Raw genomic sequence first — 18,446 nt, forward strand, 5'->3', positions numbered from 1 at the left:
GTGGAAATGGTTATTGAGCACTGAGCCTGCCCTGACATTCAAACAGATCATGGCCAATCCCACATCTCATCCACATTCTAGCATAATTCCCAATCACTCCATTCCTCTGGTGACCAAAACACTTTCAATCAAAACTATTTAATGACCGACAAGTTAATGAGCACCAACAAGTGGTCTGATCATTAGAAACTATGCAGAATCTGGTTCACATTGTCCCTCAAGTTGGAACAGCACTCATTCACACACTCAAGAATGAAGAAGTGCAATCGGTACTTAACCCTTGGAGTATTTTATTATCGTTTGCATTTTAAATACACTTCACAGAACATTTGCAAAAAGATTCAGCAATTTCCAATGCTGATTATAAAGTCGAATAAGAAAAGTACAGACCACTTATTTTACAATATTCTTAATTAACAAAACATTTTCAACCCTTTTGTATACTCCATCCTTGCCACATCAGCACTTGGGAGCCAAACATTTTCTGAGTTGGGAAATGAGAGGTGCACTTGGTGACATGTCCATACCACAGCAATGAAAAGTGTAACATTAAGTGAGGAGCCATGGTTCAGCCACACTGATAAACGAGAGAACCTATGAGTGAAGGTGGGACGTCTCTCAAATTCCTTCTTCGGTTAATGTGGTAAGCTGGCCACTGGAGCTAAGTCAATGACATCTGGAGAGGCAGTCTGCAGATTCAGAGAGGTCAAAAATATTTCTACTATTGATTCTAGCAGGGTGGTAAGTGAAGTCTAGAATACAGCCATCTTCCATTGTTTGACTTGTCAAGACAGCAGCCTTGTTCCTCTGGCTTTGAAGTACGTTGTCCTTAAAATTTTTGCTGCAATTGTTGGGTTTGGCACACACAATTATGTAATAGGGAGACAGATCAATTAAATACTTGTTAATACATTCGATATTATAGTCTAGTAATGTTCAAAAGGAATTATTACATGTGTCAGGCTAATGCCATTCAACACTCTCCCTTCCCAAAACTTTAGTACCTAAGATTACAAATCTTACAGCTATCTCTCAGTCAGAGAAATTTGGTGCATTAAATCAATGGCGGTTCAATTGTCCCTTGGTTTATTCATGGGGGGGGGGGGGGGGGCAAGACATAGTACAGCACTGTAACTCTAACCTACAATGTACATCTTCCTTGACAGCATAAGAATCAAATTCAGCCATCAACAGAAGAACTTTGAAAGTGCTGGTACTATTCCCCCACCATAGTTCTATTATTAGGGACAGATTAAATGTTAATTTCAGGGATTCCAAAGTCAAAAGGACCTTGGAAAATTTGTGCATATACTGACTGGGATTGGATTATTCTGGGATTTTAATGTACAATTAGCTCATAAAGCATGCTAATACCCATTCTGTATTTAGCATGCAAGGTGCAATGGAGTATTGCTTGGGAAGTTGCAACTTCAGCAGTTTAATTGGGGAAACACTACATTTTGTATTCATAATATCCAAATCAGGCAACAAAAATCAACTCAGAGACAAAACACAACTACACAAAAAACTTTGAACTCTAGAAGATTTCAAATTTTGCTCCATTCCTTTCCAAATGCATGGAAGATTCAAGGGTGTCACCCCGCTGTGATACTTCGTGAAGCAGTCGTTCTCTACATGGGTTCAGTGAAATCACCCCCAATGCAACACACCCAGACCACATGCACACTCCTACATGGATGTGTGTGCACGCACAAGCATACACACACCCAAAACCCGGGGGGGGGAGTCATGGGATGTCTTCTCAATTTCCCTCCTCCACCTCCTGATATTTCTCTGTGAATACAAAGGCTAATCTCAGTACCTCTGTGGCTGCTTTATTGAGATCATGTTAACATCGTGGAGAAGTACAATGACAAGACTCCTAGGTTTGTCAATCATCAGTGCTGACAAGTGAACCACAGCAGGAGGCAGACTTTCATACAACCAGCATGTGCAACTTGGGTTCAACATATTTAACTAAAAGGTATTGGTGTAATGAATACAGAACCAGTCTGTTCTGTATTCATTAGGAACTGAGGGCAGGAATTAGAGATATACAAGGAATTGGGCTGCAGAAGACTAAATTGGAAGTTTCATTTTAGTTATACGCAAGAGAGAAGATGAAATTGCTAGGATCTTTATTTTCATACTATAAACTTCAGATTTTTGTGAACAAAATTTCACTGAAAAGTCGTATGCAGGGCAACACAGCACAATGCCATATTTCTGAAATACAATTATCACGGTCTTGCAATTGACGGTATACTACTTGTAAACGAAAGAATAGTAACGAAACAAAAGGCAATACAATTACATTCAACCTGTTCCAGCATTTCAGTGTTTGATCCCTCCCTGGGAAAGAGATTTCTCTCAGTATTTATTACAAATATACTTTTCATAATTTTACTTTTGTACCCTTTGGCTAGAAGGCTGCATAACTGAGTAAACAATGCAATAAGTTATAATTTGCTCCAATGAAAATGACACAGTGAGGCACACTTTACTGGTATTGAAATTGTTTAATCCCTTCCCAAGACCCGCAAAGGAATATCCATCAAGTGGCATCTACTGCCCAAGCTCCACTAGTATTCTTTCGCCAACTCAGACTTCACCTGCAAGGGGGATCCATTCCCCTGGCACCAAGCAGTGCTCTTTCCCAGCAAATGCTTTACATTACAGTGGATTGTAAGCCCCCGCCATTCCCCCCAACTGCTGGAAGACTTTTCTCCACCTACCACAACCCCTTGCCCACCAATCATTCCTGCTCAGCACGTGGCAAACCATCTCTTGCTCTGGACACCTCCAAATATGGGGAATATTTTTCTCCATCGTTATTCAATGTGGCCCTGCGTCACTCAACAGGCACTGAAGCACTCTGGAGTGTAGATGAGGGGCCTCGATTTTTGCTGTTCCCTGGCATTTGTGCATAATATCACTTATTTCTGTACAAGGTCAGTGTCACAACAGCTGATTGACAGTTTGCCATGTTGAAGATTTTTAGTTGAACTATGGTATTCCAAATTCTCTCAGGGGTGCATGCTAGGTTCTGCTCACATCCAAAGGCATCGTAAAAAAGACACTGATTAGAGTACATCATTTCCAAATACAGAACAGTGGCAATTATCAGGTGAGACTGCCAGCCGGGCACTGCCTCCTATAGGGGTGGGCATGTGATGCAGCTCAAATTACCAACCATAATCCATCTTCAAAGGATCTTGCTGCAATGAAATGAATACAAAATATTTCACTTTATTAATGATTCACAACAATTCCTCACTTTTCAGTGCAGGAGCACAGCAACTTTGTTGGGTACTGTGTTGAGAATTGCTTGGTTGATTCCTTGCATGTCCCAGGAATCAAGCAGCATGCTTGCATCATACCAATATCACCAAACAACACAGATCATACTTTCACTAATGGAGTTGGCCTGACAAGTCTTTAGCAGTTCTGTCTTCCATGTCACAGTACTTTATGCGAACAATACTGGGCACCTGGTACAGGCAGGGAAACAAAACCAGGTATGGAGTCAACCAAGGCAGGGAACTCCCCAAAGCTGCTGCAGTGAGTAACCAATAAGTGGGAAGAAAGGAACCCGGGAAGAATTTGAAGATCCCTCAGACACAAGCACCGGGTATGATTTGCCTCTGGCCCTCCAAAGAGCATGGAAACTCTCCTGCAGGACGGCAGGACTTCTAAACTTTGTGCTTGCTGAATTAGTCAAGTTAGGAAGGAAAGATCTGACGTTTGCAAGGAAGAATATATACAACATAGTGGCTCTAATGGGAGAGCGGGTTTGAGATTTACATATATATATATATATATATATTTATATCTTTTAAAAAAATTCATTAGACCAGAAAAGTGGTACTGATGAAAAAAGGTTCTCTCAAAGACTCACTATCCAGTGAACACATAAGTACTTCTTTCACACTGATTAAAAATATATTTGAGAATCTCATCTGTATCTTCTGAACTAACAGATTGCTCTGATAACACTTCTAACACAGGCATTTGGCAAAAACCATAGAATCTGCTTTTATTCGCCACCTTACCACTCCAAATCCCTTCCCATCAAAACACAGTAAAGCAACTTAGTTTAAAAATCTTACACTGTTTCAATGATCATACTGGAAAAAAATAATGGGGGTGGGTCTGACTTCTTTGATGAGGCTCAAACAATCAGTCACTATGCCTCTGCAAATCAAGTATGCAGTCTATTGCAAGTTGCATTTATTTCAGGAGTATTTCAGACAATGCAATAAATCCAATTATCCTGTGATCACTGCTGATCAATTTTCACTGCTTTCCAAAGGGACAGCTGAAGCTGCAGTGAAAACAACTATAAAAATAAAAAAAACACAAAAAGTTATACATGTATGAATCATCAACAGTCCGCATCATTAGTCACATTTAGGAATGTTTCTCTTTAAATGTTGACCCATCGAGAACCATAGAATGAGCAGAATATCCCACTCTACGTGCTGCCTCATTAATGAGTCAAACATCTCCAGTCAAATAGAGTCTGCAGTGAAAAGAAATGCAACTTTGAGGGAGTATGCAGCACATCTTGGTGCAATATCCTGTATTCATTGTGCTGCCTAGTTTATACCATGACCCTCTTGTATATATACAGTGTAGTGTACACAGGTACTAATCGAGTCAGAGACATCTATAGAAAAACTACAACACGTCATGCATGATGTAAGAAAAGAAATGAAAAAATATCGGGATTCTTTTTGTTGATTTTTGATGTGTTAATTACCCTGTGTCGACATCACATCAGTCGACTGTGGGTCACAGAAAGGTCCATATCGGCCGTAAATGTCCTTTGCTCGGACTGCAAAGTAGTACTTGCTTCCAGACACAAACTGAGTGAGAGTGCAGGCCATGGGAAGGGGCAGTGCCTTCACTTCTCCAATCTTCTTCCACTGAGATGGCGTCGTGGTTGCAGGGTCTTCATGGTAAGCATAGAGGTGATAACTGTCCACGAGGGCACAAGAGCGGTCCACTTCCAAAACACTCCAAGACAAGACAATCCCGTTTTGGCTCTGGACACGGGCCAGCTTCAGGTGGGGCTTCTGGGGCGGAGAGGTGTTGGCGGCCTCTGGAGGTAGCCGCTGTGGTGCTTGGGCTTCAGGGAGCGGAGCGGGGTGGACGGGTCGTGGCAGCTCCTGCTTCAAGACAAAAGAGACATATCATTTCCAAACGTTGAGAAACCCCACTCATTCTTTCTACAATTTATGTCACTGTTTCTTTAAAGAATATCATTTGATGCAATACATTAAAAAACATGAAAATCTGGAACACCTGGAATAGGTGTGAGGGGAAAGGAACAGAAAGGTATAGAAAGAATACTTGGGTCAAGGTCATGGGGCATAAATGGAAAACACAAGAAATGTAGGTGCTGGAATCAAACAACAACAGATGTGCAAGAACTCAGCTAGTCAAGCAGTGGCTGTGGAAAGAGAAACCGATTGATATTTACTCAGCAGGACCCTCGGGAGTTCTCTTTCCACAGATGTTGCTTGACTGGCTGAGTTCTTCCAGCGTTTTTTGTTCATGCGGAGCATAAACCCTGGTATAGGCTACTGGGGCTAAGAATCTAATCTGTTGTAAATTCTATGCAAAAACCATACAAGATTAATGAAAGCCAGCTGAATGGAGAACTGTTTTCTTAACAGCAAGAACTAGGTGATGCTTCAGTGGTAATTGTAGCGCAGATTTACCAGAATTGCACTAAAGCTTAAACAATTTGATTAGCTCATCTTGAATAACCCTTACATGTATGCCCGAGTTCAGAAGTTCGAGGGAGGTTCCAATAGAATTAATTTGCCTGTTTTACATTGAGGGTACCAAGTGAGGCAATTTATTCCAAATACCAAAAATAGCAACTGTGGGAAGAATCCTAATAAATTTAACAAAGCAGCTCCTCCAATTAGAGGTTTCACTGGAACTGCCATCCTCCGTAATTGGCTTATTACTCATGGCAGGGTGGTGGTGAACTACCAGTGAAGCTATTCCCACACCACTATTCTACGTACAGATTTTGTCTTAGCAATGATGAAGAAATTCTGATACTTCCAAGTCTGATATTTCCATGTCTTGGGAAAGGAACTTAGAGGTGATGGTGTACCGTAGGCTCAATGACTCTCTCCTTCTTGGTGGCTGAGGCTGCAGGTTTGAGATGTGTTTCTGAAAAAGCATCTCAAAGCTGCTACACACACCAGCCATGGATCACGGGGAAGGGGGGTCACATTCGCGTGCTGGATGGGATGCCAGTGGAGTGAGTTTTTATTGCCCTGGATAGTGTTGATTTTCAAATATTGTTGAAGCTGCACTCGTCCACAGAATAGGAAAGGATCCAGCACACAACCAACTTGTCTTGTAGATGGCGGGAAACTTTGGAGTTGAGAGCCAAGTCACTCACCAGAGAATAACCAGGCTCTGATCTGCCCTTGTATTTAACCACTGATTCACTCAGAGTTCCAATCAATGGTAACCCCTGGGTTGTTGATCATGGGGAGATCTAATGATGTTAGTACCATTGAGTATCAGGGACATCTCCACATTATACTGTGCAGAAACTGGCTTCAACTATCTTCATATTTTCACATTTGAAGATTGATATAGCCATATAGCAGGGAAACAAGCCCTTCAGCCCAACTCATCCTTGCCAACCAAGTTGCCTATCTGAGCTGGTCCCATTTGTCTGTGTTTGGCCCATAACCTTCGAAACCTTTCATATCCATGTACCTGTCTAAATGCTTTTTAAACATTGTAAGGGCAGGCATGGCAGTATAGCGGTTATCGTAACGCTTTACAGCGCCAGCGACCCAGGTTCAGTTTTGGCCACTGTCTGTAAGGAGTTTGTATGTTCTCCCCGTGTCTGCGTGGGTTTCCTCTGGGTGCTCCGGTTTCCTCCCACATTCCAAAGACGTACGGGTTAGGAAGTCGTGGGCATGTTATGTTGGCGCCAGAAGCATGGTGACACTTGCAAGCTGCCCCCAGAACACTCTACACAAAAGATGTATTTCACTGTGTGTTTCAATATATGTAACTAATAAACCTTATAACTGTCCCCACGTCTACACTTCCTCTGGCAGCTCGTTCCCCACACCCACCATCCTCTGTGTGGAAAAAGTTGCCCCTCAGGTCCCCTTTAATTTGTCCCCCCCCCCCCCCCACCTTATATCTATGCCCTCTAGTTTTAGACTCCCCTACTCTGGGAGAAAGACTGAACATTCACCTTACCTACGCCCCTCATGATTTTATAAACCTCTGTAAGGTCACCCCTCAGCCTCCTACAGTCTAGGGAAAAATGTCCCAGCCTATCCTGACTCTCCTAACTTAAGCCCTCCAGACCTGGTAACATCCTTGTGAATTGAATACATTTTCACAAATAGCAGAAAAGCAACATTTTAATTCACTGCATTGGTTAATATCACATGACCCAATCCCTACAGCTGACAGTTCTTTACAGTGCGTCAGCCGCACCCTGAGAGTGCCTTACCTGTGAAGGCCGGTGATGTACTGTGAACTGAGGCATATTCGGCATCATTGGGATGGAGATCACATTGTTGACAATGTACGAGGTTTGAGGCAGCCGGACTGACACTCCTACTGATAGAAGGCAAGACTTTAACTTTGGAGTACTGAGTGACCATTATACCACACTGGTAGTTTAGAGGATGGTTGGGGAGGGAGTGGATGGTGAAATGCTGAACAAGAATCATACTTACAAATCTGATTTTGTAGAAGTATCATGAGCAAAAAAGAAACACATTTAAATTTTTCCAAGAACCATATTGAAGTTTTATAATGTACCATTAATCTGGATATTTTTCAGATTAATGATGAGCCCTAAAAATATATACCTACTGAACTGCCTCAGCAGCAGGAATGGACATCAGGAAAAGCAGAGGAAGCAGTAAGATTTTGCATTAGTTTTCTAATCCATTATCAACATGATCACTGCCTGGAACTTGTGTGTCGAGAATGTTATTTGACATTCTTAAAGCCATGCCTAAACGTTGGATTAGTCTTGCCACATACAGGAGCAGACTGCTTCACTTACAGAGGAGCTATGATTGGAATTGAACATCGTAATGTGTAATCATCAGTGAACATCCCTTCCACTGATAAGATGAATGGAAAATCACTGATCAAGGGTACTGCTCCAGTAAGTCCTGCAGCAGTGTCCCTGGAGCTGAGGTAATTTATCTCCAACAACCACTACCACCTTCATTCGTGCAAGGTATAATTCCATTCCAGTGGAGAACATTTGACATGATTGCCTTCTTTAGTTATACCAAGATTCAGTCAAATACTGCGCTGATGTTTCAGAGGTCAGTTTCATCTTGCTTCTGGAACCCAGCTCTTGATCACCTTTGATTGCCCAAGGTGTGATGAAGATTCGAGCAGTGGTTCTGGTGGAACTTAAATCTGAGAGTGGATATGCAGCAGATTACCTGTGAGGAAGTCCTGCCTGATAGTGCTATTGATGGCATCTTCATCTTCTGATGGCTAGAAGTATTCCAAGAGGGTGATAACCAACCAGACTGGATTTATCCTGCTCTTTGTGGACAAAATACACCTGGGCAATCTTCCACATTGTTTGGCAGGTGCCCGTGTTGGATCAGATGACCAGAGATGGCAACTGGGTTCTGGAGCACAAACCTTCAGCAATACAGTGAGAAGACGAATGTATCTGCTCAACCCTTGTCTTTGGCTAATGTGCTAGGCTCCCATCTTCTAGGATAGGACCATTGGATCCTCCCCTTCCCACACCCCATTTACTACCCAGTGCCATCTATGATTAGGCGGGGCTGGGCTGCATCACTGGCTGTTCACTCACTGAGCTCCGTCTCCTGCACACTGCCTTTACTGAATGCAGTTCTTTATTGCAGCTTTGGCAGGCTGCCTCTTCGTTTGTTGAGACATCCAGTGCTGCCTCCAGGCTGACCTTCAGGTCTCACTGCTCTCGGGCAGGTCCTGGGGCTCAACCACTGTGGTGCTGAGAGATATGCTGGGCCACAATGTTACTGGTTGTTGGGTGGTGTCATTCTGCTGCTCCCGACAATCCACTGCGCCTCAAGGATACCAAATTCTCAGCTGCCAAATTTGTTCCAAGTCTATCCCATTCAGTACGATGGCAGTGTCCCACATGATGGACAGTCTCCTTGGTGTGAAGACCAGACGATGTCTCCACAAGAACTCCCACCTTTCATGGGATCGATGCTACAGGGTAGCTTGGTGTCTACAGGGTTGAACTGATTTATCCTTCATATTGGTTCATTCACCAGCTGCCACAAACTAGTCTGGTAGTTACATTGTTTAGGAATCCACCAGATAGGTCACTTGTGCTGAGCCACTTTTGGTACTGGATATTGAAGCGTTTTTCCCAGTGATCCTCAATAAGAGAAGTACTGATTCATCAGCTGAGGGAGGACTGCAGCTAGAAGCCTGTAGGTTTCCTTGCTTGTGTTTGACCTGGTTTAGAGCCAATGCTGAGTACCTTCAGGGTCACGCTTTGCTTGTCCTTCCCAAATGCCATACCCCACACTTCTCCCCGTAAAATTTTGTTCCTGATTTTGATCCTACTTACCCAGTCTGTTGAAATAATTCACAAAAAGCACAGGGACACATACAAAGCCCTACTGCACATAGCCCTCTACTCATTTAAACTCATGTCCACTATTATTCTTTGATTTTTCCCAGTGAGATATATTTTTATTCCAACTTTTCAATTATCCTTGGACCACATGGGGTTTTATTTTCCTGACCAATGAGGGACTCTGCTAAACACTTTGCTATAATCCAGGTAGACTAAAAGCAAAAGTGCTACCTTCATTGCCAATCCTTGTTAATTCAAGTTGTCAGAGCAACCTCATTTTAATAAATCCATGCTAATTGTCCTGATTAATGTGCATCTCTCCAATCAATGCCATATGATGTCTCAAGTTTTTCAACAATTTGTGACACCGCTAATGTCAGGCTGACTGGCCTGTAGTTACTTAATGTGGTACCCTTGCTCCATTTTTAAAGAATGGGATCATATGATTATCTTCCATCGCAGGGCTTGTAGGCACAGAGCAAAGGGGTAAACGCCATTTCCTCCATTGCTTCTCCGGGTGCTCCAGTTTCCTCCCACATTCCAAAGATGTACAGGTTAGGAAGTTGTGGGCACGCGGAAGCGCGGCGACACTTGCGGGCTGACCCCAGAACATTCTACGCAAAAGATGCATTTCACTGTGTGTTTCGGTGTACATGTGACTAATAAAGACATCTTATCTCTCTAATCATTTTTTCTCCTGAGTGTCAATGCCTCTACCATCCCCTTCTCCATGATATGCAAAGTATTTATTTGGAAATTTATACACTTCTCCCATTGAAACAGTCAGGCTACCGTTTTGGTTCCTAATAGGAGCTACTCTTTCCTTTGTCATCCTCTTTTCCCTCATGTACTTATCAAACAATTTAAGATTTTCCTCGATTTTACCTGCAAATGTATTTTTATGTACCCTTTGCCTTCCTTTTTAATTTTATCCCTTAGCTGTATCAGGGTCTCTGCATATATCATAAGCTTACCTTTTTGTTTTACCCTGCCTTGGACATGCATTTTAGAGTTCTCCTTTTCTTTTAATGGGAAACCCAGTTGGTCTGTGTCTTCATTATCTTCATCTTGAATGTCATCAACTGGTCTGATTTATCTTCAAAGTATCGATTTCCAGTTCACTTTTGCTAAATCTTACCACAGTATGGTAAAATTGGCCTATGCTAAATCTAACTGAATTATGATCACTGCCTCCAAACTGCTACCCTTTTCACTTGCCCATGTCTGTTCCCTAAAACCAGGGTATCTAACCACCCCCCTCATCACACCAACTCCCACTCCTTCCCTTGTTGAAGACCATGTGCTGATTAATGTCTTCCCTTGAATCCTTTACTGGTTCAAACTTCTTTCATCTATATTATATATATATATATATATATATATATATATATATATATATATATATATATCAAATCCATATTATTTTGATTAAAACAATATCCATTTCCCTGTGCTTTGGTGGGATTTGAACTTGTGCCTCTGGATCATTGGAGTAACTCTCTGGTCATAGGGTTCCCCACACTGACATGATTTTTGATCCTGGTTTACGATGAATAGTTACCATAAGTAGCCACGTCAACAATTCCCATTCAACTCTGCTGTACCATTGGTCATGTTTTTTCAGATTCTGGCCATTACCTGGCTCTGAAGTTGGGGTTTCTCAGTTCTCACTCTCAAAGCATTCAACAGCTTGTTTATAAAGGATCTTCAACTAAGGTCTGTGAGGAATGTCACAAATTTGTCTACCTGAAAACAGAAAATTTCTAAGGCAAGAGGAGGAGTCAAACACTTTAGATTTACCTTCCTTTTTCTACAAAGTTAAAATATACCAAAATAATTCTTACCACTAACAGGTGGCTGAGGACTGGGCTGGCGCATTGCCTGGCTCTGTGTCGTTACAGCACGCACTGCACTATGACTTTGGTACGCAGGGGACGTTGTGTAAACCGCTGGGTTGCTGCTTCCTCTTTGGAGAGTGGGAGGTGGCGGTCTCACAGGTGCCTGTGATGAGGGTGGTGGCATTTGAGGACGTTGATGCTGCAGAATGCTAGGATTTGATTGCCCTATGAATAGAAGACATTGAATATTATGCCACATCTGATCTATATTGGTCAGCATTCATAAGTTTTACTAAAAAGACTTGCATTCCTACTGTATCTATCATGACCTCAAACTGTTTGAAGTGCTTCACAGCCAATTAAGTACTTCACTGAAATTTGTAGTTACTGCTGCAATGTAGGGATCGTACTTTAACATTTGCACACAGCAAGGTCCCACAAACAGCAGTGTGACGCCATCACTGATTACTTGTAAACCAATGCTTCAGCAGGTCTGCACTTGTCCACAACAACCGTCCCTAGGTTCAGTCAGTAATATCTGGTGTTATGAAGCTACTCACTACAGATCAGAACACTAGGAGCCAGAACCAGTCATCTGGCTGCTGCAGCTTGTCCAGTCTTTCAATAAGATCATAGCTGATCTGATCTCCTAGTTCCTGCCTGTTCCCCATCACCCCACCTCCCCCATAGATCAGAAATCTGTACATCTTGTTCTCAACCTTGGGAAGAAATTCCTCTTCATCTCCTCCTTAAATGAGTGATATCTTATTTTGATCCTATGCCCCATAGTTCTGGATACCCCCCATAAGAGACATCCTTCCAGCATTCACCCTATCAAGCCCCTTCAAAATCTTATGTTTCAGTATGATCGCCTCTCATTCTCCTGAACACTAGTGAGTCTAAGTCATCGTTCCTCAAAATATGCTCCCCTACCCCACAGAAATCAAGCTACTGGATGCTCTCTGAATGCAAGTATATGCAAGCTCCTTTAACAAAGGCCAAAACTATACATTATACACACCAGGGTGCAGTCTCACTAGTGTTCTGTGCAATCTATTTTTCTCCAATTTATCCTTTGCTGATTTCTAAAATCTTCTCAATTTTCTGACCCAACACTGATTCCAATTCCTTGCCTTTCAATTTGACACTCTTCTTAATGTCTTCAGTTAACTACAGATGGACCTTTTTCATGGTCTGTATTTCTCAATGGAATACATCTTTGCTCAGAATGATGAAACATTTCCTGAAATGTTGACCACTGGTTATCTGCCATCTTAGCTTCAATTTCCCCAGACTGTGACAGCCAACTCTACCTTCATATCTTTCTAATTGCCTTTAGGTCTAAGATACAAGTTTCAGTCCCAAGCTCTTCACTCGAAAACTGTGTGTGAAATTTTATGTTATGATCACTCTTCCCCAGGGAATTCCTTAACTATGAGATCATTAATAACCCTGTCCCATCTCACATAACCAGATCTACAATAGCTTGTACCATGGTTGGTTCCACAACAGTCCTGAATAGACTCCATGCTTAGCCAACTTGACTGGTCTTCTCTTTGCAAGTATTAAATTTGTCCACAATTATAGCAGTTCCCTCTGAAGGATTCCTGATTTACATTCTTCCTACAGTACACCTACTGTTTAGGGGCTGAAAGTTTACTGATACCAGTCTTTTCTTTCCCTTGCTTTTTCTTATCTGCATCCTAATGATTCTACATCTGGATATATGTACCCACATTAACCTTTTAAATAGAACTAAAGAGAGAACAACTTAGAAAGTATTTTTCACAATAGTAAAGTCATCTTTGTAAGACAGAAAATGCTGCAGCAAGCTCCCACAAACAGCAACATGACAATGGCCAAAGAACCTCTTTCAGGAATTTCAGTTTAAGGAGTGAGAATTCTCCTGTTTTTCTTCATGTTTAGGGATTATTTATGTCCACACCGGGATTGATCACCTAGAAATTCAGCTGCATAAATTTCCTTTGTTTTAAACCATTATGCAATTAAAAATTAATTTCTTTTTGGAGTGAAACATGATTACATAATTTCTGCATTTCTCTGCATCTCTTTGGAAATTCATCAGGGTACTTCTGCGACGAATAACCCTTGAGGCCCAAAGGTTTCTGTGTCAATAGTGCAGAGGATGGACATTGTTCCTCATGCAACTCTCCTTTTGCAGCAAGATCTTATCAGTGGGAAGGTAGACTGTGAAACCAGCCAGGTTGTCTATATTTTACCTTACATTCTTCAGGTACATTCCTGAACCTGCACAGCCATAATCCACTCCCATTACCCCTCATCTCCACCCCGAGAGGCCCTGATCTGTTGCATCCAACTCCTCCAGCTTCAGACCACCCAAAACTCTGCCAGCATCCCACCCCCCCCCCCCCCCCCCCACCTTGACCATCCAAAACAGTGCTTGGGATCTTGACTTTCTCTCCGATCCTCCAGCATTTATTGGTGTCCACTCCCTGATGCTCCTCTCACTTCAGCCTCCATGAGGCTCCGATATTGAAACTGTGCAAATGAAGTTTGCAGTGGGGTAGGGCAGAGGGATGGGGCCACATATAGAATGGCTGTTAACACCTCACTCAGTAGGATCCACTAGAATTTCATGGCAAATTCTCACACAAAACAATGAAACGATGTGGCAGTACCTAAATAACATGATCATTTGTAAATTTCAAAAATGTAACAATGCCTAATTACACATCCCTCCAACCCAGCCACTCTTCCATCTTACAAATCCCTACACATAATTGGAAACTGATGTTTAATATTGGATCCAATACCTGTTAATACTCTACCTGCAGACACACTGTGCACACTGGCAGTCTGTACAGCTAACCCGATCGTACTTGCGCTGTTCTGGCCTGCTGGTAAGTGGGGCTGTGTGGAGGTCTGCTGTGGAGAGATTCCCTGGGGAGCTGCCGGAGGTCGAACCTGGGTTTGGACATTAGGCGAGGGTAGCAGAAGCTGGTTCGTTCCTTGGTTAATAGGCTGATTGTGTTTCCTGGCACCTGGTCAAGAAAAAATTATGCCAAACTAATGCAAGCCTATGAGAATAACAACCATACCCACCCACAGAGAGGGGCTGAGAACATTTGTGTGCACATATTCGTTAAATAATAGTATCCTGATGCAAGTTCACATGCATTAAGCTGTGAAAATGAGTTGCTGTGCCTTTCAGTCAATTTGATATCTCATTTCGTCTGCTTAGAGGGCATAGCTTTAGTGTGGGGGGGGGTGGGGGGAAGATCAAGGGAGATGTGTGGGGCAAGTCTTTTCTGTTACACAGAACGTGGCAGGTACGTGGAATGCTCTGCCAGGAGTGGTGATGGAAGCAGACACAATAGTGGCATTTAAGAGCATTTAGGCAGACGCATGAACACATGAAGGGAATGAAGGTACACAGATCACATGCAGGCAGATGGGATTAATTTCATTTGACATTGTGGTCAACACAGACAACATGGACCAAAGGGCCTGTTCCTGCTTTGTACTATTCCATGTTCTCTCTAAACAGCTCCTATGTACCACTCACAGGATTTCTGATTAGTTTTATTTTGTTTGATATGAACATTGCCATGGTAAAGAAATCCTCTGACTACGAATATTCCTCCCACATTCCAAAGATGTACGGGTTAGGAAATTGTGGCGTGCTGTGTTGGCGCCAGAAGCACGGCGACACTTGAGGGCTGCCCCCCAGAACACTCTAACGCAAAAGATGCATTTCACTGTGTTTCAATGTACACAGTGACTATAAAGAAACCTTATCTTATATTTCAAATCTTTAACTTGCTTTGAATGATCAGGAAGTTATTTTCTCCTGATCAGTGCCTATTTGGAACTAGTAGGCTGAGTGGCCAATTTCTCTGCTGTAAATATTAAGACTACTAATTGACAAAAAAATCCTCATTTTTTATTGCTGCAATTCTATTTTACGCAATCTGATAAACCGCTGTACTGGAACCAGGCTTAAAATGTACTTAGCTAAGGTGGAGCCCTATAGTATGCTCTCCAAAGGAACTTTTACTGATGACGGAAAGTGACAATGGAAATACACAAGATAAACCCACCAAAAGGATGGGCCAAGCAATTATTCTTCCCGAGGGAGATTCCGTATTAGAACCAGGCAAGTCAGCAGGGAATTTGTCAAATCTACAGCTGAAGTTTGCAGATTTCAGTGGAGAGTTATGCATCACCAAATACGGGGAGCTGCAGGAGGAAGATGGTGTAAGATTGCAAAGGTCCATACCTTGTGTAGACATTTCATCTTCATCATCACCCGTCAGGTCAATGACAGCTCCCACGTCACTTCCTCCTGTCTTTCCACTCTGAAAGAAAAAACTGCTGTTTTGCGATGGGATTCCTCGAGTCGCAATGGACTACACATCAACATCTGCTCGCGCCACTACATAGAGACCTTTGACAGGTGTGAATGGGTTGTGGCTGCTCACCGCTTCTACGGTTTAATTTCAGTCCTGATAAGTGACCATTTTATTCCATAAACCTCAACACCAAGTATTGAGTTATAGACCATAACAAAAATCTACCGCTATCTATTGACAGTTTTGAGTGCTGATAATTGTGTGTCTTACTGTTGAATGTCATTGAGACTTGAAACACGGTTAAGAGTTATGCAGAACAGTTGGGCGATATTTGTGGCTGAGAAGACGAGAACCACTTTCCTACACGTTACCTAATCCCCCTCTTGATGTCTTAACTGACCCTAAATCACCCCCCAACTTCCAACAAGGAAACCCCTTCCACCAAAATCCCATGAGATCACAGCCTCTATCTTGCCCATGTCCAGTGAGAGGCACCCAACCTTCACTGACCAGGATCCTCCCAATATCTTCTGTAGCCTTTGCCTTTCAGAAACAGTGGGGAGTGAGGGAAGGATCACAAATGTCAATTGCCACATCCACTGTGTGACCCCTCAGTCTTTCTTGCGGTCGACTGAAATTTTAGGGTTCAGTTTGCTCATATTTAGATGGCAATTAGTACTTGCAGATGGAAACTGTTAACTGAAAATTTGCAGATGATACACGAGTAGGTGGAAGACAGGCTGTGGAGGGTAGAAGTAAATTACAGAGAGATATTGATAGTTTAAGTGATTGGGCAAGAAACTGGCAAATGGAGTATAATACGGGAAAATGCAAAGTTCAATGTGGAGGAAATGAAGAAAGGCCGCAAAAAGCTGCAGCACAGTGGTTTGTGGATCACTGTATATGAAACACAAAAAGCTGGCACACACGTGCAGCAGGTTATAGGGAAGGCTAATGGAATGCTGGCTTTTACTTCATGGGAGTTAAAGACAAGATGTTTTACTACAACTGTACAAGACACTATTGAGATCACATCCAGAGATCTAAAACTACCTTTTCACATCACCGTTTGTATTCTTTCCTCTTATACCTGTGACCTCTAGTCGTCAGCCTCTCCACCAGCAGGAAGAGCCTCCCTTTATCCACTCTGTCCAGACCCCTCATCATTTTATATACCATCACTTCTCCCCTCTCTTCACCAAAGAAAACAATCCCAGCTACTCCAATCTTTCACTGTAACTGTAGCCCCTCATTTGGAAGTTATTCTCGTATATCATTTCTGGACCTTCTCTAATGCTTTTGTATCCTGCTTGAAACCTGGTGGCCAGAATTGAATGCAATACTTCAGGTGAGGCTGGACCAGTTTTATAAAGGTTCAGTATGATTTCCCTGCTTTAGTACTTATGCCTCTACTGATGAAATCCAGAATTGCATGTACCTTACTAACCACATCTTCCAACCTGCCTTGCCACTTTCAATGACTTGTGCACACACAGCCCAGGTCCCTCTGCTCCTGCAGCCCTTTTAGAACAGTATCCTTTATTCTGCATTACCTCTCCACATTCTTCCTAATAAAATACATCATCTCACATTTCTTTACATTAAACTTCATCTGCCCTGTGTCTGCCCATTGCACTAGACTGTTGCAATCTGCCAAGATTTCTGTCATCCACAAATTTAACAATTGTGGCTTGCTTCCTCCAAGTCTGTCTTTAATACAGATCCAAAAAACAAATCAATGATCCTAATAATCATCTTTGGGGAGTGACATTGTTCACCTTGCTTCAGACCAAAATCCAACCATTTACCATGACCCTCTGTTGTCTGTCACTGAACCATCATCATATCCATGCCATCAATGTCTCTTTTATATCATGTGCTGCAACTGTGCTGATACACACATTATGTGGCACCTTATCAAAAGCTTCTGCTTTATTATGCAGTTATTAACTGGATTAGCCTCATCAATTCAGTTACCTCATCAAAAATATTCCATCAAATTGGTTAAGCATGGTTTGTCCTTACAATTCCATGCTGGCTTGCCATATTTAATCCATTCCCCTCTATTAATCCTGTTCTGGGTTAATATTTCTAAACCAAATGATTAGCCCATAGTTGCTTGGGTTATTCTTGGTCCTTTTTTTAGGTCCTAGACTCAAGGGAGAATCTAGGACCAGAGACAGTGAGGTCTCTGAGTAAGGGGGTGTCCAATTAAGACTGAGATGGGGTACAACTTTTTCTCTCAAAGGGTTGAGTACCCCTGGAATTCCTTGTGCCAGAAAGCACTGGAAGCTGAATCCTTGCATCCATCCCACCGCTGTTTATCTCAGTTTTGAATCATGGTCTTAAAACCGATGCAACTTCTCAAGTCTGCAGGTAAATTGTTGGCATTAAACCCAAACATGTATGCTTTATTTCAGGGTGTCAGATATTGAGAAAGTTTGTTATTAATGTTTGTAGGAAGAATGGAAAAATAGAATATTCATTGCATGGTTACAAACCGGTAAATGTTGGTACTCAAGAGGGTTGTGGGTGCACCTGTGCACAAAACCTGTATGTGGGTACAGAGAGATGAAAGGTGCTAGCATTTATTGCATAGTGGTGGGTACATCTTACTGCCATTTGTACAGGGTTTCAGCAAGTGTATATTTGGTCCTATAC

The 18,446-nt window shown here is 42.3% G+C and overlaps 1 protein-coding gene across 16 annotated transcripts in view; it reads right to left on the minus strand.

Annotated features, from left to right (window-relative positions):
- Positions 1-273: 273 nt before the first annotated feature.
- LOC127585450 (activating transcription factor 7-interacting protein 1-like) overlaps positions 274-18,446 on the minus strand; it is a 148,056-nt gene continuing 129,883 nt past the window's right edge. For 12 of the 16 annotated variants that reach the window (XM_052042886.1, XM_052042884.1, XM_052042882.1 and 9 more), the window contains 5 exons: positions 15,713-15,791; positions 14,247-14,474; positions 11,458-11,676; positions 7,511-7,620; positions 274-5,174 (listed from right to left, as the gene is read on the minus strand). In XM_052042886.1, coding sequence (XP_051898846.1) covers positions 4,755-5,174; positions 7,511-7,620; positions 11,458-11,676; positions 14,247-14,474; positions 15,713-15,791 — 1,056 coding nt within the window. In that variant the 3' untranslated portion in view covers positions 274-4,754. The remainder of the gene's footprint in view (positions 5,175-7,510; positions 7,621-11,457; positions 11,677-14,246; positions 14,475-15,712; positions 15,792-18,446) is intronic. The other 4 variants (XM_052042897.1, XM_052042895.1, XM_052042896.1 and 1 more) reach the window with 4 other exon arrangements.

Source organism: Pristis pectinata, chromosome 33 (genome assembly GCF_009764475.1).
Source record: "Pristis pectinata isolate sPriPec2 chromosome 33, sPriPec2.1.pri, whole genome shotgun sequence".
NCBI classification, from domain to species: domain Eukaryota; kingdom Metazoa; phylum Chordata; class Chondrichthyes; order Rhinopristiformes; family Pristidae; genus Pristis; species Pristis pectinata.